Source organism: Sturnira hondurensis, unplaced genomic scaffold (assembly GCF_014824575.4).
Source record: "Sturnira hondurensis isolate 20B ecotype Veracruz unplaced genomic scaffold, ASM1482457v3 Scaffold0021143, whole genome shotgun sequence".
NCBI classification, from domain to species: Eukaryota; Metazoa; Chordata; class Mammalia; order Chiroptera; family Phyllostomidae; genus Sturnira; species Sturnira hondurensis.
This window is the reverse complement of record NW_028093774.1, coordinates 23062483-23088731: the sequence shown is the minus strand read 5'-3', so window position 1 is coordinate 23088731 and position 26249 is coordinate 23062483. Positions and strand designations below refer to the sequence as shown.

Here is a 26249-nt window from a genome sequence, read left to right as displayed (position 1 = left end):
CTGTGATTTATTAAAAAGTAATTTAAATGAACTCAAGAGTTTTCTAATAGTGTTTTTGAGCAGCATTATTAATTGAAGAGTAGTAAGTTTGTCATAGAAACCTCCAAGCTAGGAAACAGGATGCTCCCCGAGGAAGGATGTGCACCTGCAGCCCAGTCCATTGCCTGGCTCAGTAATCTCCGCAGCCAGGTGAGAAATTACTCTCTCACCTGTATGGCCTGTATGCAAATGACTACAGCCGTGTTTTGATTTCTCACTTACTGATTTGGGGTTTTGAGTCTTACGTAGATTTATTCTCCCAAATGACATTTCATTTTTGCTACTCATTATTAGGGCTTTAGAATAAACTTTATTGTAAGGCTATTACATGATGGACCTCATTTAAAAGGGTCTATTGACCAAAGAATCTTATCTTGTTACAAGTGTGTATGTCTCCTAAATATTTGTGGCAATGCTCCTGGAATTAATACGATAATGAACACCCCACTTTCATTTTTAAGCAGTCTTTATTCTCTCAGAATAGTTTTCTGGGATTCAGATTTTAGAAATCACTTTTTTCTTGTACTGTCCTTTAAAATACAGAGTTTCTCAGTATTGCCATCTTGGCACTTGGGGCCAGATAGTTTTCTGAAGGGGGGCTATCCTATGCACTGTAGAATGTTTAGCAGCACCCCTGGCCTCTACACCCTTGGTGCCAGTAGGAGTCCCCTCTCCCAGCCCAGGGGTGACAACTTAAAATATCTCCAGGCATTGCCGAATATCCCTTTGGCAGTAGTAATACTGAACCTAGTGGAGAATTCCTGATTCACTCATTACACCTGGAGAAATTTTCCACAGGTGATTCTGAACTGTCTCCAGGTGGAGGCCATCTTGCTGACAACTGACACTTTACGTCCAGCGTAAGAGAGAATAAATTAGTTATACTTTCACTCACATAGTAGGCGCTTTTTTCCAGGTTGGCAGTAGGGATAGCATCAATAATTAACATATTTTTGAGCCCTTATATGTACCAGGAACTTTGCTGAACCTTGATAGGACATTCATTTTCTCATTTCAACTTCTCTGACCACTGAGTTTGGGTCTTTATTGGTGACATTTTCCAGATGAGAAAACTGGGCTTACATGACATTAGTGGTTATACTGTCATGGAGCTAATAATACTGCAACTGGCCAGTCACGTTCTTAGCTGCTGTGCCCTGCTCTCTTATTTTGTCTAAAGGGGAGGAGCCTATTTTTATGTTTCAATCTGTTAGTTTTTTTAAAGTATTTTTCTCTGTCCAGAGTTTGGGATAAAAATTTGAGTGCCCATATGTCAGAGTAATCCATCTTAGCTCATAATACTTCATAAATTTAAAAGTCACCAATCCAAAGTAGTTTCTAATTTGAAGCATGGAAAATACCCTCTTATGAAGCATAATTGGAACTGGTTAACTGAAAATACCAGTTAAATTGGGAAATCTTTTTAAAGTGTACATATTCAAAATACTGTATTTTCATTAAAATATATTTGCCAAACTCTTGTGAGGCCAAGGGCTTTTCTTTGACGGTGATTCTATTTTGAATTCTATATTGTATTAATAGTATAAGCCACAAGAGCAAAAACGTAGACACTAGCAGAGCAATCTGAATATTGTAAAATCTCAGGTTTCATATTTTTTCTCATTTCACTCACATCTCATCCAACAGCTTTCCTTTTAGTGATTTGTCTCTATTAAGTCTTCCCAAAGCCTTCAACTTAGTTTTCAGTAGAAACAAGGTTTATCTTGGGTGCTCATATTACATAAGCTTTCATAATATTTAATTAAATTTTATAATTACAGTAACAAGTCAACTGGCATAAACAGGTTTGGTTAGTATGACGTCTGGCTGGTGGGAGAGAAGCCCTGTGTATGTGTCGGTAGAGATTGCCTGCTGATGCCGTGGGGCGTTCGTCATTGTGGTTGACAGAAAGGCCGGAGCCGTAGTTCACCCGTGAAGTCGGTTCAGTGAAAGGCAGGCAGTGCCTGCTGTGTGTTCTTGGGCCACACAACTTAGAAATTTTAAATAAAATGGGTAATTTGTCACAATCTAACATGCAACAAATTATGACTGTGAATAACATCATTTGAAGCTGATGCTAAGCCCCCTAAAGTATAACTATATATTAAAGCATTTATATACTGTCTATATTTTTATCACTGTATATAATATAGTTAAGAAATTGTTTTATAACTTTTACATACAAATTGATTCACTGTGATTATTGAACTAACGCATTTTTCCAAATCAGAACCTTCAAGTGAGCCCATCCACTTGGAGGATTACATCAGTGTCAGATGTAATTTATCTTCCAGCTACAGGGTATAGTACCCCTGACCTGGTTGTCCTCTGACCCCTTATCACCGTGTATTTTCCATTTTTCTGTTTAATTAATTCCTGACTTCACTGTGGCTGAGTCTCTGGGGAAAACAGTTCAGTTCACTGTAGTGTACGCTACTGGCAACATTGGATGTAAAATTGAGTTGCATTTAAATGATGAAGCTGCAGTTACTTTTTAAATCGTAGCTGCTTTGTTTTTATAAGCACCATTATTTTGAAAACTTAGTCTTTAGAGGGTATTTGGCTTCAATGTGTGAGTCCAGTCCATTGCTGGAAAGAGGCTGGACCAGCAGAGGAATCCCAGTTGGCACCGGCAGGGTTCTTTCTGGCCCCTTCTCCTGCCCACTTCTCTCTGCTGTTTTGCTAGTGTGTGTGATGTGTCTACTGAGACTCACTGAGGCTTAAACGAGGGGAGTGGTTTATTGTGGTGCAGCTCTGTGCTCCTCACTTAGTGCTCAGAGGTGAGCACCCCAAAGTGCAGCCGTCTTTTCCATAAGTACAAAGGATGCAGTCACAGCCTTCCCGGAGAGGAGACACACACTAGGCAGTGGATAGCATCAAGATTAATCTTAGTATGCACCCTTTGCGGGCGTATGTATTTTGTAGTTAGCTTTTATTTACATAGTCACCATGATCAAAGTAGTAGGAAATTTGTAAGTGGAAAATACTGAGTTGTAGAGTAATTGTTACCTACAGCTGCCGTGGCTTATTGAGGAGGGGACTTTTTCCTAGCCATTACTCACCTCATTTGCTGCATCCATACAGGGTGTTTTTTTTCAGTTCTGCACTGAGTTCATAGTTGTGTTTGAGGTATGACCTCCCTGAGGAATGGGTGGTCATACCTCAGAGCTCTGCATTAATGGAGAAGAGAGGAGTCTGTGGGTTGCCTTGGCTGAGGTGTTTGCTCCTCCAGTGATCAAAATGTTGATAGGCTTATCTGATGTCAGGTGGGGTGTCACTCCCAAAATCGTTATTGAAGATGCTCTGATAGGGAAGGGCCTCTCCCTCTTCAGTGGCCCTTAGAAACTGCCACCCTCTGGTTTGAAGCTCATCTGAGAATGTTTTCCCACTCCTGACAAGAGGGAATACTAAATGCTTGTGTACCTGACTATTCTCCTAACTTCGAGCCACCAGATGTGATTGTTTCCTGTTGCTCTCCTTCCTCCTATACCTGCACCTCTGCCTACCCCACCACACACCCGTGGTCTGGAGCTCCCGTGCACAAACCCACACACAAAGCCAATCAATAGCGTGCTGGGCCCCGGGATGACTGGTTTGAGGTCACAGACAGCTTGGATTTCTGTTGCTATTGTAATATCCAGCTTTCTTTATCTACCTTTCACTCCCTTGGACCTCCGGGGACACCATACAGTTAAGCTGTTTGTAATACTCTTGTTTATTTTGACTTTCTTTTTTTTTAATCCTATGAGTATAACAACATTAGACTTGAAAAAACTACTATGGGATGCCTTATAATTCAAAGTTCAAAAGATAATTATACTGTGTATAGTTTCTTGATATGGGGGGTGTTATATTTCAAGTAAGTGATAAACTCGAGACAAGTCTGTTTCATTGAACCAGGTTGTACTCTGTGCTCTTGAACTTAACAGTTAATTTCGGCCAGAATTAATCAAGAAAGGTTTTATATTTGTATAATTTATTTTTTGATGTCCTTGTCTTTTACTTTTTATTGTGATACATAAACTGTAAAATTTGAAGGGAGCTCTATGTAGTCCTTCTTAGGATGATTTGGGGCACTAACCTACTTCTTGAGAAACTAACCTAGGAATGTTCTGCTGCTGTCTATCTGTTCGGGGCTTCTCGTGGCGAGGAGGGCATTAGGTATGAAAGTGTGCCCGTCTGCTCCTTTGAGAACAAACATCCTCTCTCCTCTTGGCTATAATCTCCCAGCACTGCTTGTTTGAACGCCCACCTGGAAAGCGGTCAGGACTTCCTGTTACCTGTGCCATGTCATGTCAGAGGGTTGTGGAAGCTGGTTAAAAGGGCACGTGCTTCAACTGCTCCTCCGTAGGTTTTATTTTTAAGATCAGTACAGGCTGTCAGATTTGTTTGGACCCTTGACTATTCAAGGGTATCTTTTTAAAAACCCAGTCACACAGAATTTGCTTTTGCAGTAAAACTGATGACGAGGACATTGCCCGTTATGTCATTCTCCAGCCCTTTTAGAAAGTTCCCTGGGAGAGACGTATGTTAGAATTTGGTGCCAGGGGTAGTTTTCTGGTAGCTGCCAAATGCCCGCCTTTCTAATGATAGGTATGTTTTATTTGCTTGTTTTGTTTTGAACCATATTTTCTATTTTACCTTGGCTCCCAGAGCCAAAGTTGATGTTTGACTATATGGCCGTCATTAACACACTTGTTTCTGATTTCTTCTTTTATTTTTATACTGAGCAGGATTTATATATTTCCTTTATTACTACTGACCTCAAAAATTATTTTTGGAAGAAATAGTATACATTTATATCCAGATAACACACCCACATTCCCAGGCTCTCTCCTCAGTTCTGGCTACGTTTCTCAACTGTTATCTGCTTCCACCTGGATGGTTATCTAGCTGGCAATTCAAAACCGTACACACAGATTTTGTAAACAAGCCTCCCTCACAATTGTCCTCTTGCTGTAAATGCCACCACTATTATCAGTTACTTGGATGTGCAACACTGGTGTCTCTCTCTCCATTTTTCTCAACCTCCAGTCAGTTGGGAAGGCTTTTCAGTCTGCCTTAGAATTGCTGCTGACTGCCTGTTTTTTATGGCCCATTCCCTGTTCTAGAGCTCTTGCCCAAATTCCAGCAATAGATGTTTCAGTAACTCCATCTCTAGGCTGCCCTTCCCAAATCCAACCTCTTGCCTTTGCCAAATGCAATCTAATCATATAACGACTTACATTTTGCATGGTTAAATTTACCATATAATCATATGATGGGTATGTTGTGTCATTTGAATCCTCTGGGATGCAGATGTTGACAGAGGAGGTATGCAGTTGGCTTGTCAGACTTGTGAAAGAAAAAGTGGGAGGAAGCAGAGTTTTCAGCAGGGAAAGCTTTTTGTCTGTGATGCAGATCTGACACCAGGCAGGGGAAAAGGGAAAGGAAGCAACCCTGGGCAGGGGGAGTCTTAGGCTGCAGCACAAGTCTGGCAAGACTCAGCCAGGAGAGAGCATGAGAGAAGTCTGGTGTTGGGCAGAGGTCGCCAGGCCCTGTTCCCCCGGGCATGCTCTGTTCCTGGATGGGGCTGCCCAGGAAGAAAGTGAGTGGGCTGGAAAGCTGGACCAGGTCCAAAGACACTACAGCCAGAGACTTCCAACTGGTCGTATTTCTCATGACTGAATCCATTGCAAGTCCTTCCTGGAAGGGATATCAGAGTGCTGTACCTCCAGAGCTGCCACGTATGCATGAATTCCTCCATCGAGCTTGGCAGGAAACAGACAACGAACAAATCACAAAAAAGCATGTATATATATGCTGATTATAAGAATTAATAATACAAAGGTGGGAAAAGTAATTCCTCTTTTACTCCAATAATTTGGTTTGGAATCTATGTCTTTTCTTATACATACACAAATTTATTATCAGGCTTACTATTAACAAGAATGCCCTTCATGTCTTTTAAGTAATTTAAAAGATTAACAACTGTCCATTTATACACTTACTTATTCGTCGGGTAATATTTATTAAACATCTAGTCTGTGCCACCTACGGTGCTTGAAGGAGAACAAAGCAGGTACACTTATCTTCATGGTATTTACAGTCTGCCATTTGTGCTGTTAAGTCAAATGAGAAGATATTACACTTTTGTTTTCTATTTTTTAAAAAAATCTTCTACAATTTCTTTGTTCCCTTTGTCCAGAACTCCATTTTGATGGGATGGTGGTGCCTCTGGATTTATCCTTCATTTTTTTAAAGGATTTTATTTATTTTTAGAGAGGGGAAAGGGAGAGAAACATCAATATGTGGTTGCCTCTTGAGGGCCCCCTAGTAGGGGCCTGACCTGCAACCCAGGCATGTGCCCTGACTGGGAATCAAACTGGCGACCATTTGGTTCACAGTACCACACTCAATCCACTGAGCTACACCAGCCAGGGCCATGATTTTCTTTTGTAATTCCACTTTCTTTTTATTTTCTATGTTTATCAGTTTTATCTTATGGATAAGGGATTGGTATGTAGCCCTCTATATTCTATTATCTCATTCTTTCACTTTGTTATTTCAGCAGTCATATTTTTATTTGCCAAGAACTTGTTATTTTTTGTTTTATTGTAGGTATTTTTCATTATAGCTTATCTTTATTTTATATGCCCCACATTTCTCCATTAGTATTAATTACAAAATTTTTATCTAAGTTCTTTCTGTTGAATGATCTGTATCGTCTGAGTTTCTGAGTTGTATTTTCTCTTTTCTCATTTTTTTCTTTCATGCTATTGGTTTTCCTCAGTTGTCTAGTGATCGTATCACATTTATGAACAAAGACCTAGAAGGACTGGGGCAGGAGGCAGGCTTCCCCCGCAGCCCTGTGGGCCTCGTTCCCAACTGGCCTCACCTTACGTGGGTGCCGAGGGCTAACACCAGAGAACTGGTGAGTCCTCTTATTAATGGGGAAGTGTCTTTGCAGACTGAAAGCCAGTGAACGAGGTGCAGGGTAGAAACCCACATGGGTGCCAGAGTTGTGAGGGCTTTATCACGCTCCACTCCTGCAGGGAACGGCCTTTCCTCTCCCCAGGGCCTGCACTCGAATGGGTTGTTCTTCCTTCTTCGCCCGACAAGCTCCTGCGTCTGGCTGGGCTTGTGATGTCTGTGTAACCCCTTCCCTCCCACAGGTGCAGATGGCTCTCCCACCACTGCTCTGAGTCACCCTGGGCCCCTCGTTTCTGTAAGAGCTTTCCCTGGTGCACTGGTTCATAACCAGCCTGAGCACTGCCTGAAGGCAAGGACCACAGATTGGACAGGCCCAGTGTAGGTTTCCGAGTTGAAGGACTGTTTGGTGCTGGTGCCGAGTACGAGATTTACTGAACCCAGGAACCAGCGAATCTTGTGTTTACAGCATCAGGTAGAGGCAATGAGGGCCCTCTGTGTTTGACATTGTGCTATATGCCAGACACTGAATTAATATGTTGTAGTTCCTTTTCCTCTCTTTTCAGGAAATGAGACCACAAGTAAGTCTGTGTGTGGTCACAGTGGTTTTGTGGAAATTAACCAAGACCACCAACCGATCCCCACAGGCCCAAAACACCATTATGGAGGCTGATTTTTATTGCTGTAAACTTTGTTAGACACAGCTGATGGATGCTGTAATCAGCGGGTGACAGTTTGAGGAGAAACAAGAAGAGAAGCAGGATTTACATAATCCCAAAGTATCTCCCTGAGGATATTTGTAAATCATGAGGAGGAAGACAGTAAGGTTATGGTGAAGACACTTAACCGAGTGAATCCGGGTCCATGTCCTGAACCCCATGAAGTGATGAACTGAGAAAGTTGCGTCATTTCTCCAGTTCTCTTGCTCAAAATGCATAACCTCAGGCAAGTTCTGTGAAATCACCAAACCCAAATTGAGTAATAAAATCTCTTCAAAGGTGTCAAAGTCATGAAAGACAACTAAAGGTTGAAAAACTTACAGACTGCAGGGGACTGAGGGGAAATAACAACTAAATGCAGCATGGGATTCTTAACAGTATAGTGAAAAAGCTGGTGAACTGGGAGTCAGGTCTTTAGTTAATGGGATCGTACCAGGGGTGCTTTCCTGATTCTGACTGGCGATGGTTGTGCGGTGAGTAGTGATGCAAGATGTTAACATCCACAGGGGGAGACCGGGTTAGGGATCTGTGGAAACTCCCTGCACTATTTTTGGAACTTTTCTGTAAGTCTAAAAGCAGTCAAGATAAAAAGTGAAAAACAAACAAAAAAACCCTTCAGGTGCAGTCGATAACATTGGCTGACATCCGAACCATCCAGCTATCACAAGAATCACAAGAAAAAACATCCGTGTGAAAATGGCCGTGCTTCCCCGACTTCCCGTGGCCAGGAGCTTTAGAATGACACCGTCTTACTGATTCCCACGGTCCGACAAATTCTCTGCTGCTTTGCGTCTCAAGGTAGAAAGGGCCCTTCACATCTGTTACTTTCGGACAGTTAATGACACTTACTAGAGCATGTCACCTGGGTTCCTGACACATACCTCATTTACTTCAGACACCAGGGGTCCTGAGCACCAAAATTAAGTGCTCAAAAATGTATTTGCTTTATTGTATCAATTTCTCACCTAGTCTTCTCATGGAGCCTCCTCTTCTCATGGGGGGTGGGAGGGATTCATCTTAGCCTCAGGGCAGTGAGAGGAGCGATCTTCCTGACTGATTTCAAGTTCAGGTAGAAGCATTTGGTGATGTAAAAGCATGGGCAGAAGTGGTCAGTCAGCAAGCATGTAGACTGTGCTTGGTCCCTGCCCTCATGAGTGGCAGTGACCTCTGCAGTGACTGAGTTTCTGTGTCTTTGAGGGACCGCCTTCCAAATCATTCAAAAGTATTTTAGACTGGAAGGCATCTTGCTGCTGTATCACTGGTAACGGGTGACAGAGGGTGTTTTAAGTACAAAAAGGAAGAGTTAGAAACAGGTGTCTCATTGTAATTTCTTTCATTGGGATGTTAAATGCTTTTTCTTTTTCCTGAGCTGGCATTTCTATTAGGATTAACTAACATTAAAAGTAATTAGTGTGCAACCTTTTAAAATATTTTTATACTCATGGACCATTGCAAACCAAATACTTTTTTATACTTTTAAAAGTCTTTCTATTACTCCTTATATTCCTTACAGAAAAGTTAGTGACAACAGAAAATAAGAAAATCTTGTTTGATTACTAGTGATATTATTTCGATCTCACCTTTTTCAATACATGCATATTCATTTTTTAAATAAAATAAAAATCATTAAATGCAGTTTTATATGCTTTTTCATGAGTTCATAATTGTTTATACCATCATTTATTTAAAATTTCCAGCTGTAAAAAACCAGTTATAAATTCTGGTTTTTCAGTTTCTTACAAATAATGCTTATATCAGATGTTCCTAAATTTTTTCTCCCATTGACTTTTCGCCATTCGATGAAATGTATGAGCTGTACTTAGAATAACATTTTTAAGTGCACTAAATAGAGGTACAAAGCAATGCAAACATATTAAAATAAAATTGCAGGAGTGTTTTAAAATTTTGTGACATACTAATATCTGTTTCTTTATTGCATTAACAAAAGATCTAGCTTCAGGTCTCGTAACTGCCATATTTTCAGAGTAGTGAGGAGCATGATTGATATTTTGATGTGTCTGCAACAACTGTAATATGATATGAAAATACCTGTGATTCCTATTGTCAAAATCTGTGTGTACAACTAGTATTACTATAGTTTGTTGCCTACAGTTTAAAAAACTCTTGTTATTTATTTATCCCCAGAGGGGATAGGAAGGAGAGAGGGAGAGAAATATCAATGTATGGTTGCCTCTCATGCATCCCCTGCTGGGAACTGGCCTGCAACCCAGGCATATGCCCTGATTGGGAATCGAACCTCGATCCTTTGGTTTGCAGGCTCGTGCTCAGTCCACTGAGCCACATCAGCCAGGGCTGTTGCCTACATTTTTAATGGCCAGAAATGCTGCATTTTATTTAGCAGTTAATGAAAATAAAGATATAATTTTTTCAAGTTTATGCGACTTCCCTCCCCCATAATTTCTATCCGCAAAGAAGTTTAAAAACCTCTGGCCTTACATAAGTGACCTTGTGATGTAAATTTTTCCCACATGTTCAACTATTCCACAAGGTAGGGTCCCGTAAATGGAATGGTGTGAACTTTATAGGCATTTCTTAAGAGAGCTTAGACCAGAAAAGAGAGACATTTTTCTTTCTTTGATCACTAGTGGTTGATAGTGGCCAATAAAAAAATCTCCCATTTTGTTGTTACTCTTTATTTTCCCTTTGTTTTGAGTAGAGTTTTCTTTGTACTTTTTTCATTAATCACTTTGATACAATTTATTAATGTCAACCTAACTTGATAGAAAAGTCTACCTTTTATTGGCAGGTTTGGGGGCTGTTAGGGGCTATTTAGCCACATGCAGGTGTAAGGCCTACAATTTCTTGCAGTTCCGGCAAACAGACCATCCTATGTATTTTTCCTTTTAAAAAAAATTTTATATTTTAATTATAGTTGACATTCAGTATTCTTTTATAGTAGTTTCAGGTATACGGCATAGTGGTTAGACATTTATAATTTATGAAGTGTTCCTTTCAGTAAGCCTAGTAGCCACCTGGCACTATACGTAGTTATTAGAATATTATTGACTGTTTTTCCCACGCTGTACTTCACATCCCCAGGGCTGTTTTGTAACTGCCATTCTGTACTTACTCACCCAGCCCCCAAGGCCCTGTCCCTTCTGACAGCCATCAGTTTATTCTCTGCATCCGTGAACCCATGATGGACCTCCCTGCTTCTTTAAGTTACTTATGGAAAGAACTGGAATTTCAGGAATTTCAGAGTACTGTGCACTTTGTAAATGTGGGCAATTAATTTTATGTCACAATAATTATAAGCTTAGGGGAATGCTCTGGGACAGAATTCTGGCAGGTGGCCAGTCCTCTCTGTACACGTCCCCCGTCCGTTTCTCTGACCTGCTTTTGATTATGATGCAAAGTCTTAGGCTGTTTAGTTCTCAGGGAGCCTCCACCCTTATCGCTAGGATGAGCCCTCTGAAGGCCAGAGACTGAGAGTCTCTGAACAGCATGGTGTGCTTGTCTGAAAGACAAGAGCTGTTGTTTAACAGTCAGACTTGTTGCCTTCACTTCGTCAGACTTGTGTTTCATGGGATGAGCAGAAGATGCTGCTGCTGCCTTTAAAAAAATAATTCTCTTAACTCTTGGACCTGTCCTTTCTTTCTAATCCAGCTATTAGTCGTATTGAGATGTAGTAAGTTGCATGAAAACAGAGCAGCTGAACAACTTGAACCCCGCAGGCAGAGACACAAGCAGCTTTAGAGGGGCTGCAGTTGCATCCAGGTTCTTCCCACTTTCATCCAAATTCTGTCTCATGAAGATATATGTTGAGGGTCAAAGTTCATGTCATTGACTGCACTGACAGTGGCACATGTGTAGCCTACTCGGGTGTCCAACCTGTCAGCCACACGTTAAGTAACTGCAACAGGTAATCACGAAAAAGACCCCTCATGTTTTAAGTAGACTTGTGATTTTGAGTTGGGCCGCATTCATAGCCATCCTGAGCTGCACACGGCCTGCAGACCGCAGGTTGGGAACCCCCATAAGACTATTTTATGAAAATAGTTTAAAATTGTGAAATAATTTTAATTCCAGTTAGTAAAGTTGTCCTAGTTCCATTCTTTACTAGTATCTTTAGCATCCCCCTTCTGTGGTGACTTAAGATATTTCTAGAGAGGATGAGTTTTCATTTTCTCTTCTGCGTGGTCAGTTAGGGCAACTAAGATTAGAATGTCAACCATTCTGTGATTTTAACATTTATCGCTGTATTGTATGGAACATACATTGTTGTATTATATACAACATGTTGATAAATACTTTCTGAAATGGTTGGCACCAAGTCACGGCACCACCAACATTGTCTGAAAGAATGTGTTACGCTTTTCCTACGGACCAGTTTTTGCTTCAGAAATGTCACCAATTTTCTTTGGCATGAGATAGTGGCTAAGTGCTACCTGCTTTCTGTCCCTTTCATGTGTGTTTATCAGTTTTTTTTTCTATTTTAAATTCTAAGTTAACAATTCTAAAGAAATAGGCTGTGAATTATAACTTTGCATACTTTCTAGAACAAATTAAAATGTATTTTCGTTTATAGCTATACACAGTCCAGAGTATGCTGGTCTCACTAGGAAAATGTACAACTGAATATTAATATGTAGTCTGCAAACATCATTTAAAAACAGTACAAGAAAGCAGAACTTGCTTGCTGAAACCCTACAGCTCTTGGGATTGTATTTTCTTGTTTTACAATTAAAATGTCAGGTTAACTCTTTCTGCCTTGTGCACGCATGCTTATATGTAAGTCATAACCAGGTGATGTGTGGAGCTTTGAACTAGTTACTATTTCCCCTAAGAAAGTGAAATTATTATTTATTACGATAAATATGTGAACCGGAAATATGGGTATTTATGTGGAATATTCTAGTGATGGCAGGACAACTTGTTGGAACTGTTTGTACCATCCTTGTAAAAACTCACAAGCCAGAACTAATTTAAAAAACCTTCAAGCTAAACTTTTGTTTACATGTGAAATATAAAAAATGGAGGGAAAAACATTAATATCTCTCCCTTTAGACACAGGGAAGCCTTGGCTCAATAGCACATCAGGAACTAAAGCTTTATATGTGATCTGGCTAGTTGATCCCTTTATTTTTTTTTATTTTATTTATTTTATTTATTTATCTTTTTAGAGGGGAAGGGGAGGAGACAGGAAGAGAAACATCAATGTATGGTTGCTTCTCGTGCATCCCCTGCTGGGAACTGGCCCCTGCCGGGAACTGGCCTGCAACCCAGGCATGTGCCCTGACTAGGAATCGAACCGTGATCGTCTAGTTGGCAGGCCCGCACTCAATCCACTGAGCTACACCAGCCAGGGCTAGTTGATCCCTTTAGATTCCAAGTTTCATTTCACTATTTTATTTGTAATACAATTTTAGAAACTTTGGGGAAGACAATGTATATAATGACTAAGACAATGAACTTTGGAATCAGTAGTTAAAATAATGTTTGAATTCTGGCACCGCTGTTTAGTTGTTGTAGCTGAGAAGTGACTAGCTCTCTGTAAATTATAATTCCCACATCTATGAAGAAGAAGGAAGTACTTGCATTTTCATGGTTGATGCCAATATTGGAGTGCTTGGCAAAGTGCCTCACCTTGCTGCCTTGTGTCATTCTAATACAGTGACTCTAATACAGTGATTGCAGTATTGGCTTTGGACATTCCAGTATGCTGCCACTAAAACATCATCATGATTTTTGGTCATGTCACACCTGCGTTTCAATTCATCCATCAGCAGACTTATCCACCCTACCGTCCAGTTCTTCCTCCTTTCCTTTGACTGTCGTCATCCTGAGTTCTCTCACCAAAGGCTCCCCAGCCTCTAATGCTCAAGGGCTATAGCTCCCCTTTTCTTGTTCCTTCTCCGCCCCTTCTGCACCCCTTCCACTCCTCCCCGCACAGAAGGCCAAGCTGACTGTGGGTCTGGCTGGAAGAGCTCTCTGCCGTTGGTGGAGAGCGCTGTTAGCAAAGGACGGAGGCTAACTGGTAGGAATAAATGAGCGGTGCTGCCCAGAGGCTGAAGCCTGAGGGGAAGGTCCTGCAGGCCAGTGAAACTGAGAAGAGGCAGAACCAAGAAGCGGCCAGAAGGACCAAAGTAAGAGTCCCTCTGAAAGGGCTGGTGTTTCAGTTCAAGAAAAGAATCTGAGTCATTTTTCTTGAGATCAAAGTTAACAGACTCAAATTCAACCCGAGGCCAGCATGCTGGAGTGTCCAGAGCCAACACTGCAGTCACTGAACCAGACCCTTGCCACTGCGTTACAGTTTAGAATTAAACAAAGCTGTGTTTGTGTAGAAATGGTTATTTTTCTATACCTCTACAATTTTCAGGAGCAAATAATTGCGACAGAAAAAGAAAGAAGGTTTTTATTGTTAGAATAATTCTGACTCAAGTTGAAAGGCATTTTGAATAAACAGAGTCTAATCTGATTGTGGTAGCAGTAGATTTAACAGGAAGACCAAATGGCAATGCTTTTTGGAAAGAATAGCTAGAGCTCTTGTTTTGTAAAAAAAGATTGATGTTTCTGCACAAACACACATGAGTTTTGAAAGATCTTCTCAGAGTTCTCAAACTAGACATTGGTTTGTTTAAAGGTAGAGTCTGAAGACAGCGTTGGAAGTTGGTTTTCAGTGATCTCATCACCATTCTCCAACCAGAAGTGCACCTCCTAAGCAGCTGGGGAAAGTTACACAAAAATGTAGATGGGTGTTGTGATGACACACCAAACACATTGAAATGATCTGTAATTTTTGGTTTTTTAATTAACATTTGTCACTTTTATGTAGGGTTTAGTTTCATTTAAAAATAATACTGTATTATTATCTGACAACTTATACTAAAATGATTGTGCTTCATATTTGTTATTTTTATAAATTTACATTTTTGTGTTGTAGCATTTCTAAATTTTTACATTTAAAATGTATTAAATAATTTGGTTTCACTAATTTGTATTTTTACAAGTTCTTAACACTTTTAATTAAAGTATTAGTATTAATGTGCAAAGTAAACACTTTCATTTTTCTCACTCTTTTAGGGTATGTTTCATATTTCAGGGTTAGAGGGCTTAGTCACATAAAGAAGAGTTGTGGAAAGGATGTTTTAGGCGGGAAGGGGCAGAGTGAGTTTGGACAACTGAAGGAGGTTTTGTATATGTGGTCCTCAGAGGTAAGAAGGATGCTGGATAGGTCTCCGTTGAACCTGGAGTGATGGGCAGGTGACAGGTTGTGAGGGCCTTTGGGAAGCCATGAGAAGTACACAGGGACCCTTGAGAAACCTGAGGAAGGAGTTTAAACTTAACAGTGATGGTCAGATTTGCATTCTAGAAGGGTCTTCTGGCTGCTGCGTAAATAAATTAGACAAAAAGCACCCCATTTAAAAGACTTACAAGCATCCAGGCAAATGATGGTGTGAGGGAGTCCGTGGCTCTCAGGTGGAGAAAAAGGAGATAGATTTGGGAGATATTTAGGAACTGCAGTTCCCGCTGTGACAGTGGATCCGGCGTGCACAGCTAGGTGAATGTGCTGTCAGACGGTAGAAATCAGACTGCAGGGAGAGATTAGAGTTTCATAGGTTTGGTGGAAGGTGAAGGGTTCACTTTGGCAGATGCCTGTGGGACAAACAGTAGAGTTCCACCACTAGGTAGATGCAAAGATCAGCAGCTTGGAGAGGTCTGGAGTGGGCAGGTGGACTTTTAAGAGTCATCAACAGTGAGATGGCAGCTGAAGTTCTGAGAGTGCATGGAATATCCAGGATGGGAAGAGAAAGGGAAATGCAATAATAGCCAGAGTGGTAGAAGGAAAAATCAGGAGAGGATGCTGTGATAGAAGCCAGAAAGAGTGTTTCTAGGAAAAAATGAAATGATCAGCTGGATGTTAGGAGAGTTTGAGCAAGAGAAGGACCAATGTATGTACTTGTTTTTAACCTCAAGTTTATCGTTGGTCACTACAGTGGAAGTCAGATTCCAGTAATTCTAAGGTAAGGAGTTAGGCAGCCCTTGCAAGAATTTTCCAACAGAAGAAAAAGAGGAGTTGTCCTGAAGGCGGGTAAGGAGTTCAGAGTGTGTTATATTTACAGGTGAAGGAGACTTGAGCTTGATTAGATGATGGGAATGAGCAAATAGAGAAAGTGGTCATGGCATCAGAGTCCCTGGGAAGGTGGACTGCATGGAGGCCACAGTTTAGGGTGAGACTGAGTTTTGGATGGTAAAGAAAAGGAAGCAAAAGCTTGGATCCAGGTAAGTTTGTATGTACGAAGGAAGATGAGGACATTTGCTTCTGAACTGGCTTCTTTATTTTCTCTGTGATTTAGACAGCATTATCATTTGCTGAAATTGAGGAGAAAGCAGGTGAGAGAGGTTGCAGGAGAATAGAGGATGTCTGAAGTATCTGCTCTGGAGCAGGGGAGCTGACCAGAGGGAGCTTGGGAATGAGATGAGATTGTCGAAGATGGATCGACAGTGGCCCAATATACGAGCTTGTGAATTTCCCCAGCAGCAGAGAACAGCCCTCGCACCTGCCCTTCCTGAGGTGTTCTGGGTATGATGGAGGAGTTTCTAGAGAGTCGGATTTCCGCTGAGTCCCTGACATGCAAGGAGCAAAACACAATGAATGCGTCTCACACTCACCTTTGACCCCTTCACGGTTGTTCTGTGCTGCAGTATGAAATTATTCTTGGAAGTTATTGAAGTGTGTTAACTCTTGCTCCTTCATTAGATGGCCCCAGACTGCTGTCTTGTTTTTCTTTAAGTTCCTGTCTGCTTTTTTATACTATTTCTGTCTCCTCCCTTTGTTTTCTTCCTTGTTGTCAGTTGTTCTATCACATTGCTGTCTGCATGCAAGTCTGTATCAGCCCCACACTGTGGACTTTGTCAGCATCTGGAATTGTCACACCTCTGAAATAAAGCCGTGGGCTCGAAGACCAGACCACCGAGCTTGTTAAAATTATGTGCAAAGTAAGAGGAAATCACCTCTGAGTGTGATTCTCATGTGCTGTGCTTTGAGGGTGTACATAAGTGTTTGTACATAAATTTTGTGACATTTATTGGGTTGTTTCTCAGTTGTCCATATATGAGATGCTTGTTGCCTGTATTCTCATGTACTTTTTTTGAATCTCCATGGATTATGATAATCTTAGAGGACACTCAATATTTATGATTATATCATTTATAGTCTTTTAAATACTTCCAAAGTATTTTTATATGTGTTACCTAAATTTTAAAACTACAGATTAGATATTTTATACTGTTATTTCTTATTATTCTCATGGATTTTCAAATACTTACATATTTTGTATGGGAATAACATGTATTTTCAAATGTTTATGCATTTTTGTATGAAACTAACATACCATGTCACAACTCAGTCATTTAGTCGTGTCACATGTAAATGAAATAGGACAGTGTGAAGTATTTTGGAAGTTAGAAAAAATAAGTTACTCTAGCTTTTCATATATTTCTTTATTTTATGGACTTCCTCACCTGTGAACATATCATGTATCAATCATTTTAATTTTTTGAAGAAGTATATGTATGTATATACACACACTCAGGTACACAGTAAATATCACTCTTAAAATTTTTCTATAAATTAATTTTGACCCTGACCTTTGTTCTTCTCAGGAGGAAGGCAGTAGAGTCATCAGGAGACTAGCCCCCAATCCCCAAGGTTGCACTGAGGTCTGGGGTCTTAAAGAAAGTTCCTTGAATCATAGTACGTCACCTGGCCACACAGTTTACCTAGGAAAGGCCTGTCCTGTTGTCCCAGGCCAGGCCACTCGAGCCCTCCGGGTTCAGTGGTTTTATGGGATGCCTTTTGTGCTCATCACATGGAAACAGCCGTTGCTGAGGCCCAGAACTCGCACTGGGCTTCTTGCCTCCCTGGGGCACTCAGCTCTTTCTCCGAGCCCGTCTTACGTGGGCTCCCTTGGAGCAGGGTGCTGCTCAGTGATTCACAGACCTTTCTTCTCGCTCCAATTCAGGAAAATCTCTTTTTATTTTTTATTTATTGATTTTCAGAGGGAGAAGGGAGGAGAGAGGGGGTAGAAAGTGAAAGAACAAGCAAGAACGAGAACATGAGAGCACAAGTGATTGGTTTGTTCCACTTATTTATGCATTCATTGGTTGCTTCTTGTATGTGTTGTGAGGATTGAACCTGCAACCTTGGTGTAGTGGGACAACACTCCCAAGTCACAGGTGGCAAACACAAGGCCCCCAGGCCGAATCCAGCCCTCCACCTTGGTTTTTCCGGCCCAGCAGCTTATCTCTACCCGGCAGCAGCACAGAGCTCCTTGCCCCTAGTTAAGGAGTAGTTACATGTATATGGTCCTAAAATTACATACGGCCCTTTGAAGGCAAATACAAGGCTGATGTGGCCCCAGTGAAAAAGAGTTGACACCCCTGCTCTAAGTGACTGAGCACCCAGCCAGGGCTCAGGGAAGTTTTAATTGAGGGAAATACCTCTCTCTTTCAATTCTGTTTTCATTAGATTTAAGGTTTTTTGTTTGTTTTATTTTTCAAGAAAACCTAAAAAGCCCTAATGCAACTTTCCTGCAGGCAAGGAAGAACACACAGTGTAGCCCAGGCATGTCAAACTCATTTGCAGGGCGGGGGTGTGGCACATGAGCCTCAAAGTTGCCTTCAAAGGGCCGAATGGAATGTCAGCTCCTTAATAGTTAAGGACTAATTACATTTACACAGTTCTAAAATGATTTCAGCCCTTTTGGAAGCAACCTCAAGGCTGATGTGGCCTCGGTAAAAATTACTTTGACATCCCTGGGTGTGAGTAAATAGGCTACGTTGTAGCCTGTTTAAGTGGTAGGATATAGGGAGACAACATAATTTTTTAAAAAATAGTCACGTGCCCTGACTGGTGTGTCTCAGTGGATTGAGCGCAGGCCTGTGAACCAAAAGGGTCACCAGTTCAATTCCTAGTCAGGACATATACCTGGGTTGCAGGCCAGGTCCCCAGTAGGGGGTGCATGAGAGGCAACCATACATTGATGTTTCTCTCCCTGTTTTTCTCTCTCCCTTCCCCTCTGTCTAAAAATAAATAAAATCTTGAAAAAGTAAAAATAAAAAATAGTAATGTAGTATGTTGTAGAAGGATAAAAATACCCAACAAACTACCTCTCTTCAGTGTTACCTGCGCTGAAACTACATCCGTATAGTCAGATCCTTCTTTTTGTAACACATTGAAGAATATTAATATTTGTTAAATGTGTTTGCATTTTACTGATATAATTTCTGAATGATCCAACTGTCAGTCAGATAGTAACATTTTAATTTTGTTTTGTCTTATTCTACTTAAGAACACTGGAACTATTTTGGGGCCGATGAAAATCTTGGCCCAGTGGCTGTCAGCATACGAAGGGAAAAACCAGAAGAAATGAAAGAAAACGGATCTCCTTACAACTACCGAATAATATTTCGGACTAGTGAGGTAAGTTGCAAATGAGGAAGGTGAGGCGCCGTGGAAGAGAGAAGAGTATACTAGCAGCAGGAGCGAAGCAATTAAATTTAATATCACATGGTTACAAGTGTCTTTAAGAGGAAACAAAGTCCCCTTTCATCCATTCCGGTGGTGATAGGAGTGGATATAATGGTTAGATCTGGATCATTTTCTTTCCACTTATCTCTGGGTAGATGCAGTAAATGAATGGGAGTTTTGATTCTGAGAAAGCTGTGTCCATTAAGTGTGGTGCGAGGAAATTGGAGCCCTCAGAATCCCAAATGGGATATTGCCTGTCCTGCCCAGGCAGCGGAAGGAAGACACTGAGCCGATTGAGGAGCAAGGGTACTTACATGTGAGAGAGGGTCAGCCAGGACTTAACTCACTCTTACAAACTGTTGCTTGGGATGTTTCTTGACCCAAGAAGAGGGGGAAAGATTTTTCTTTTTCCACTTTCACTTCACTATCTCCAGGACCTATTCTCTGGGGCCCAGAACGTGGATTCTCGGAACCACAGGCCTCCCAGTGGGGGTTAGACAGGCCCTTGGAACAATTTAGGAAGCTAAGAGCACAGAGCACATGAGTTCTAATTTTCAAAATGAAATCCAGGTTTTAAAAGGGGGGGGATAAAATACTAATACTAACTAAAATACTAATAATTTCTTAAACACTGAAGAACAAGCTTCAGATTATGAAGTTACTGTTTTCTAAAATGTGTATTTGTGCAAGTTACCCATTTATTGCCGCCGAGCACTTCGGGATGGTTGTTGCACATTAATGCCTAATACCCCCTCGAGGTATCTAGAAAATAATAGTTTTGAAACCAGTTTAAATTGGGCATTTGGCTTTATTTTCCCCATTGAGTTTCAGGGTTTGGCCTCACTTAGTCATTGCTCCTAAGCTTGAGCTCTGGGGAAATTAAACATAAGATTTTTAAAGGCATGACTTTAATATCTAATGTGTTCTGTGTAGCGGCCAGAGTGAAATGAAGAACTAACATGCTCCAGTGTGCTTTTTCTCTGCACCAGAGCTAATTGTTAGGCAGTGTAAATTATTCTGCTGAACATGAAAACGCAGAGCACACACAGTGTTTTGAAGCTGCGTATAGGTAGCTGGTCGTTTGTAGCCCCTCACATCCCACCAGATTTCTTTTTTTAAATTGTTTATGCTATTACCGATGTCCCCTTTTTTTCCCCTTTGCCCCCCTCCACCTAGCCTGCCCCCTACCTCCATAGCCAGTCCCTACACAGATCCCAGCAGGTTTCTCTGAGCCTCAGTTACCATACTCCCAAGTGTTTTTTTCCTTCCTATTCCTATCTTCTTCTCCTCCCAAGGCTGCTCTGATTGAAGCCACCTCCCATCTAATCTTCCTTTTCTGTGTTTAATCCATTTAAATCCCTCCTTTGCTGCTGTTTGAGCACCCTTCGTGCCAGAAGTTGACATTTTCTTAATCAGCATCTTCTCGGGGGTCAGTTGTCCCTATTGGTGTGCCTTGATGGCACACCTTGCTGGTCCCGGCCTCTCTCTCCAAGATGACTCCTGTCTCACAGTCAGACGATGCCCCTACAGTGGTGGTTGAACCACGCAGACTCCTGCCTTCCCCACCTCCCTTCTTTCATCTCCTGTTACCTTGGCCTACAATGCGCCAGCTGACCTCCCTCTGATTCTCTGGTCTTAGACGCAGCCCTTTCCCTGCTGACCCATTAGCGTGGATCAGGTCCCTTGGGTCCAGTTCCTTAGCCTTTGATTGAAACATCCAAGTCAAATGTTGTTTGGTTCAAAAAACCATTGCCACTTGTTTTCATGTTCAAATTAATGTTTAACTGATGGCAACTTTATTATTCTAGGTCAGGCCAGAAACCAGGAAGCTGCACTTTTCTCTTTTCCTCATCCATTCCGCCCACCCCAAATCTTCTCCTTCTTCCTGAACCCCCAAGTATAAGCAGCATTTGTTGACTTTGTCTTCAAAATGTGCCCCAAATTCAACCACTTCTTCCATCCCGCTGCCTGGGTCTGGGCCAGGGCCAAGCCACCAGCGTCTTTCCCTGAGAACTGTTTTTGCTTCAGCCTTCAGACCCTGCATTCTTTCAGCCCAGTAGGGATGCTTTGGAAATGTAATCCAGATCTTGTCATTCCTCAGTTCAGAATCCTGTGATGGTTTCTCATCTCCCTCTGAGTAGAAGCCTGTCTCGTTGGTGGCCTAGGAGACCACGCACATCTGCGAGGGAAGTCATGTCCAGTCCCTCTCATTCATTAGTCTTTTCCAGCCACACCACCCTCTTTCCCCCGTGACAACCCCCGGACACCTCTGCGTCAGGTCTCAGACGCCCCCTTTCCTCTGGGGTGTCATGTTCTTCCCCAGGCATCCTCTTGGCCAGAGCTCTCTCATTTCCTTCTGGCCGTTACTCATAAATCACAGGGGTCTCCATCTAAAATTTCTACTCCCTCACACCCCACTGCATATCCAATTCCGGGCTTTAGTTTTTCATGAATACTTAACACTGTCTCACATATTTTACTTATCTTTTGTTGTTCTTCTTTTTCTGTCTCTGCCACTTGAGTAAAACTCAGTGAGGATGGAACTTTTATGAGTTGTTCATTACTACATGCCCGATGCCCACAAGGTCAATAGTACTCTCCCTTCCTTCATTCCCCTCATGTTTATTTCATTGCCACTGGCGTTTGTATCACTATTTCCTTTCCAATGAAAATAATCCTTAATGTGGATTAATTATAATATTTTTATGAGGCTTTCATAGAAACTAACAAAAGTCTTTTGATAGAGACGCTCTAGGTGTTGGTTCCAGGCCATACCTCCCGGACTCGGTGGGGCAGGTGCGTGTAATCCAGTGAGACAGTCTCCGTGCTTCCACAGGGGCCGCTCACGCTGTGCGTTTGTCCTGTTAACAAGTCCGTCGTGGAAACAAGGGCATGGCCACCTCAGTGCCGCTGCAGTTGCTTCAGTGAATGGCACTCAGATAACAAATACAAACAAATGCCTTTCATTTCCATAGAAATACTCATAACAGATTTTTTAAAAACTTGCATGTCTTTATAAGCATGATAGTGTGTTTATGAATACAATCTTATGGCATGTGTGTGCTTTTAAGCATAGGTACACAGAAACATACAAAGATTCTCTTCTTTCTGGAAGTCATTAATAAAAATATCAGTTATACAAGGGATTCAGATAGAAAAGCCAGTCGCTGTCTCTCTCATTGGCTTTGGCTTCCTGGGGTGCGCTGCTGTCCTCCTGTGGCACAGAGTCGGCAATGTCTGGTCCTGGTTTCTCCACTGAGCGCACTTCCAGCCCTTGTAGTTTCTTATCCCCAGTCACATGTTCAGTAGTTTCCCATAATTCAGAAAATAGAACAAAACTGTTTATGTCCTATTGGACATTAAGTCTTGGGGAGATGATGCTTTTTACACCATTTGTTGTTTCAAACAACAAACAAGTGTTGTTTAAAAACTTTAAAGAAACAGTGTTAATCGATGAATAGACTGCTAATTCTTCAAGTGCCCTTTTCTTGTGTTGAAAGTAGGGTATCGGTGACTTTTTCTTTCCCACCCCTCATCTCTCTTCTCCGTCAGCTGGCAAATGTTACAGATTTTACTTTCCTGGTGGTTCTCCCTTCGGTTCCATTTTTCCTGCTAGTCCTGTATCTTGCCCTCTTGGCTTGTTACTTGGACACTTAGAACTTCCTTCTAGCTATGTTCTCTGCCTGCAGTTTCTTCCTTCCTGCAGTTCATGTTATTTTCCAACTCAGTTTCTTTAACGTATACGTCATTGTCATCATCCCAGTGCAAGTGAGTTTGGAGATTGCCCTTTGGAGCCGGAGGAGGTGCGCAGCCTGAGCTGGCATCCGGGTCTCCAGCCTTGGGGCTCCTCCCACACCCACACCTCTCTGTGCTCTCTTTAGGTGAAGCTAAGCTGTAGCCTGCTCTCTTTCCCACTTGCAGCCTGTTCTTCCTCATCACCATACCATTGCTCTCTGACTTTTTAAAAAGATTTTATTTATTTATTTTTAGAGAGGGGGGAAGGGAGGGAGAAAGAGAGGGAGAGAAACATCAATATGTGGTTGCCTCTCACATGCCCTCTACCGGGGACCTGGCCTGAAACTTAGGCATGTGCTCTAGACTGGGAATTGAACCAGCGACTCTTTGGTTCTCAGGCCAGCAATCAATTCACTGAGCCACCCCAGCCAGGGCTGACTTTTTTCTTCTTCTTTTTCTTTTTTTTTGGTAGAATTTTTTCTAGATTTCGTGGCCCCTTTTTTAGCCACACCTCTTCCATGGGGACCTTTCCCTATGCTCTGAATCCTACCTCTCCATGTTCTGCTTTTGGACATTCTTTGGACTTGAACTTGTCACTTTTCTTAATAAATATATCCTTCCTGAGTTGCAGCTGTGTATTTGTTACCTCTCACGCCACGGCACACCATACCTGTCCACTCCTCCTCTGCTGGCGCCACCGCAGCTCCTGTTGCAGAACAAACAGCACCTCAGCCTACAGGCTCATCCAGTGGGCCGCTGCTTCCTTAGGTCGGCACACAGTATTCTGATCGTATTAGCGACTTTGTCATGTGAACATTTTTGGAGATTAAGGCAACTTTATGCTTCATGTCTGGTTAACTTTGCCTCAAGAAATTATTACAAAAATTTCAAAAATAGGGAAATTTCTTTACTTATGTTTGTATTTCATAATAATGGAAGGTGTTTCAAGAAATAAGGGAAACCTTAACTTTAGTGCTGTTGGTTCTGCTGCCAGCCCAGCTGTGATCCCTGTCTTCTTGTAGAAGCATTGGGGAGAACGAACAGTGTGTGCTTACCAGCAGTGCATGAGGAAATTTTAAGATGTATCCCTCCCCTGACGTTTTATTATTCAAAAAGATTTTCTAAGCATTTATTCTTCAGCTATTTCTCTGGAATATTCCCATCTTAATTTCCTGGTTAGTGTACTTCGTGGCATTTTATAGCCGTATAGAGTCCTTGATCTTACTGAGCTCCTTGAAGAAATTCTATATTTGCCTTCAAGTAAACGGCCTTAGAAGGCTTGATTATGAGTTCCTTTGGACTTGCCTTGGTCTCCTTCAAAGTGTTGGCCTTGCTTTTTCGTATGTAGAGTATCTGATATCACTTCCCTCATCCTTTCTCCTGCTCTGGCTCACCCAATCAGGAGTCGTTTCCGTGTAACTGAGGAGGATCACAGTCGAAGCTTTCAGTGCATTTGATTGATGTTCGGTAGTGCACCCTTATCAGTGGTTTCGCTTTCTGTGGTTTTAGTTACCCGCAGTCACTCTCAGTCCAAAATATTACATATCCCCAACCGTCCACATAGCCTGCCCCTGACATCCAACCATCAACAGCGTCATGGCTTCATGATCCAGGGTGACCCGAAGCAGATGATCCTTCGTGCGACCTCTTGTCAGACATCTAATGTGACATCATGATGCTTATGTCATTCTCCCTTTATCTCACTATGTAGGCATTTTATCATTTCATATCACACAGGAGGAAGGGTGAGCACAGTGCAATAATTTGAAAGTGAGACCACATCCACTTAACTTTTATTATAGTATATTGTGGTAATCATTCTATTTCATTATTACTATTGTTATCTCTTACTGTATCTAATGTATGAATTAAACTTTCATCGTAGGTGTGAATGTATAAGGATAAACAGTGTGTATGGGGTTCAGTGCTATCTGCAGGCATCCACTGGGGGCTCTTGGAGCATCCCCTCAGGGTAACGGGGGCCACTAGACTCTCTCCTCTCACCAGAGCATGTCTCTCTCTGCCTCAGCTGATGACACTCAGAGGTTCGGTCCTGGAGGATGCCGTGCCCTCAACGGCCAAGCACTCGACAGCCAGAGGGCTGCCCCTGAAAGAAGTGCTGGAGCACGTGGTTCCCGAGCTCAATGTCCAGTGCCTGCGCTTGGCCTTCAACACTCCCAAAGTCACAGAGCAGCTCATGAAACTGGACGAACAAGGCGTAAGTGCGGCTTCCAGAGAACATTCTCAGTGCCCAGGTTTCCTGCTAGGCTTCCAGAGTTGTAGACCAACTGATATCATTTATTGTAAAGGATGTTCTCTTTGCAGTTACTCGTTTTCTTTTTTCTTGGCTTTTTGAATATTTCTCATCTGATGAAATTCACTATGTCAGAATTGATAGATATGGTACTTAAACTGTGTTTAACTCTTTTGGTAATCTTCCGTAAGTTGTAGCAATAACAGTAAAGATAATAGCTAACACTAATGAATATATTCACCACGCTCAATTCTGAGTGCCTTAAATATGTTAAGCCATTTAATCCCCAAGACCTATGAGAATGGTACCATTATTATCTATTTTGGAGACAAAGAACCTGAGGCACAGAGAAATTCAGTAGTAAATCCAGCTTCACCCAGTTAATAAACTCATAGCCCGTAGTGTTAGCTGCTACCATATAGTTTCTTGAAAGCTTAAAATTTTAAAGTCTACCAATGAAGTATTTTAGACAAGATTTTTAAATACAAAATTTTAAAAATTTGGGTTCTAATTAGTAACAAAATGAAAATGCTCAAGACTCTCTCACTTCCATATTTCCTATACCTTAATGTGAGGGCCATTAGGTCGAGATGCAAATGCCATTTTATGAACAATTTTGATAGTATTTCCCTAATTAACAAAAATTTTTTAATTTTATTAAAATGAATGGAAGTTCAAAAAATAATACTTTCAAGGTATATTTAATTTTTTAGTTCAGCCAATAAGAATATGTTGTAGACCAATAGGTGGATGTAACTTTTCCAATCATTGTTCAGCATATCCATTTCACTTGTCATAAGCACAGATGTCTATTTTGTTTATATATTTCAAGTAGGCTGTGAGTATTTGTGTTTAAAACATGTAAATGTGAAGCAGTTTGTATGCTTCAGAAAACTGATGCATATGTAAACTTAACTATTTGGGAGGCTGTTTTCAAGTAAATATTTTGAACATTTATTCTAACAAAGGAAGAGTAGAAAAATGATGATGAGGTTCAGCTTTATGGATTCAGTCTTTTTGTTACTATGGATTTCAAGGAAAGTAACATTTAGACATTGATAATAAAATCATACACCGAATGTTCTAAATTCTATATCAG

The 26249-nt window shown here is 41.4% G+C and overlaps 1 protein-coding gene across 9 annotated transcripts in view; it reads left to right on the top strand.

The window, feature by feature from the left end:
• SIPA1L1 (signal induced proliferation associated 1 like 1) overlaps nucleotides 1-26249 on the top strand; it is a 328871-nt gene that overhangs the window by 198622 nt on the left and 104000 nt on the right. For all 9 annotated transcript variants that reach the window (XM_037031572.1, XM_037031571.1, XM_037031573.1 and 6 more), the window contains 2 exons: nucleotides 18983-19113; nucleotides 24926-25114. In XM_037031572.1, coding sequence (XP_036887467.1) covers nucleotides 18983-19113; nucleotides 24926-25114 — 320 coding nt within the window. The remainder of the gene's footprint in view (nucleotides 1-18982; nucleotides 19114-24925; nucleotides 25115-26249) is intronic.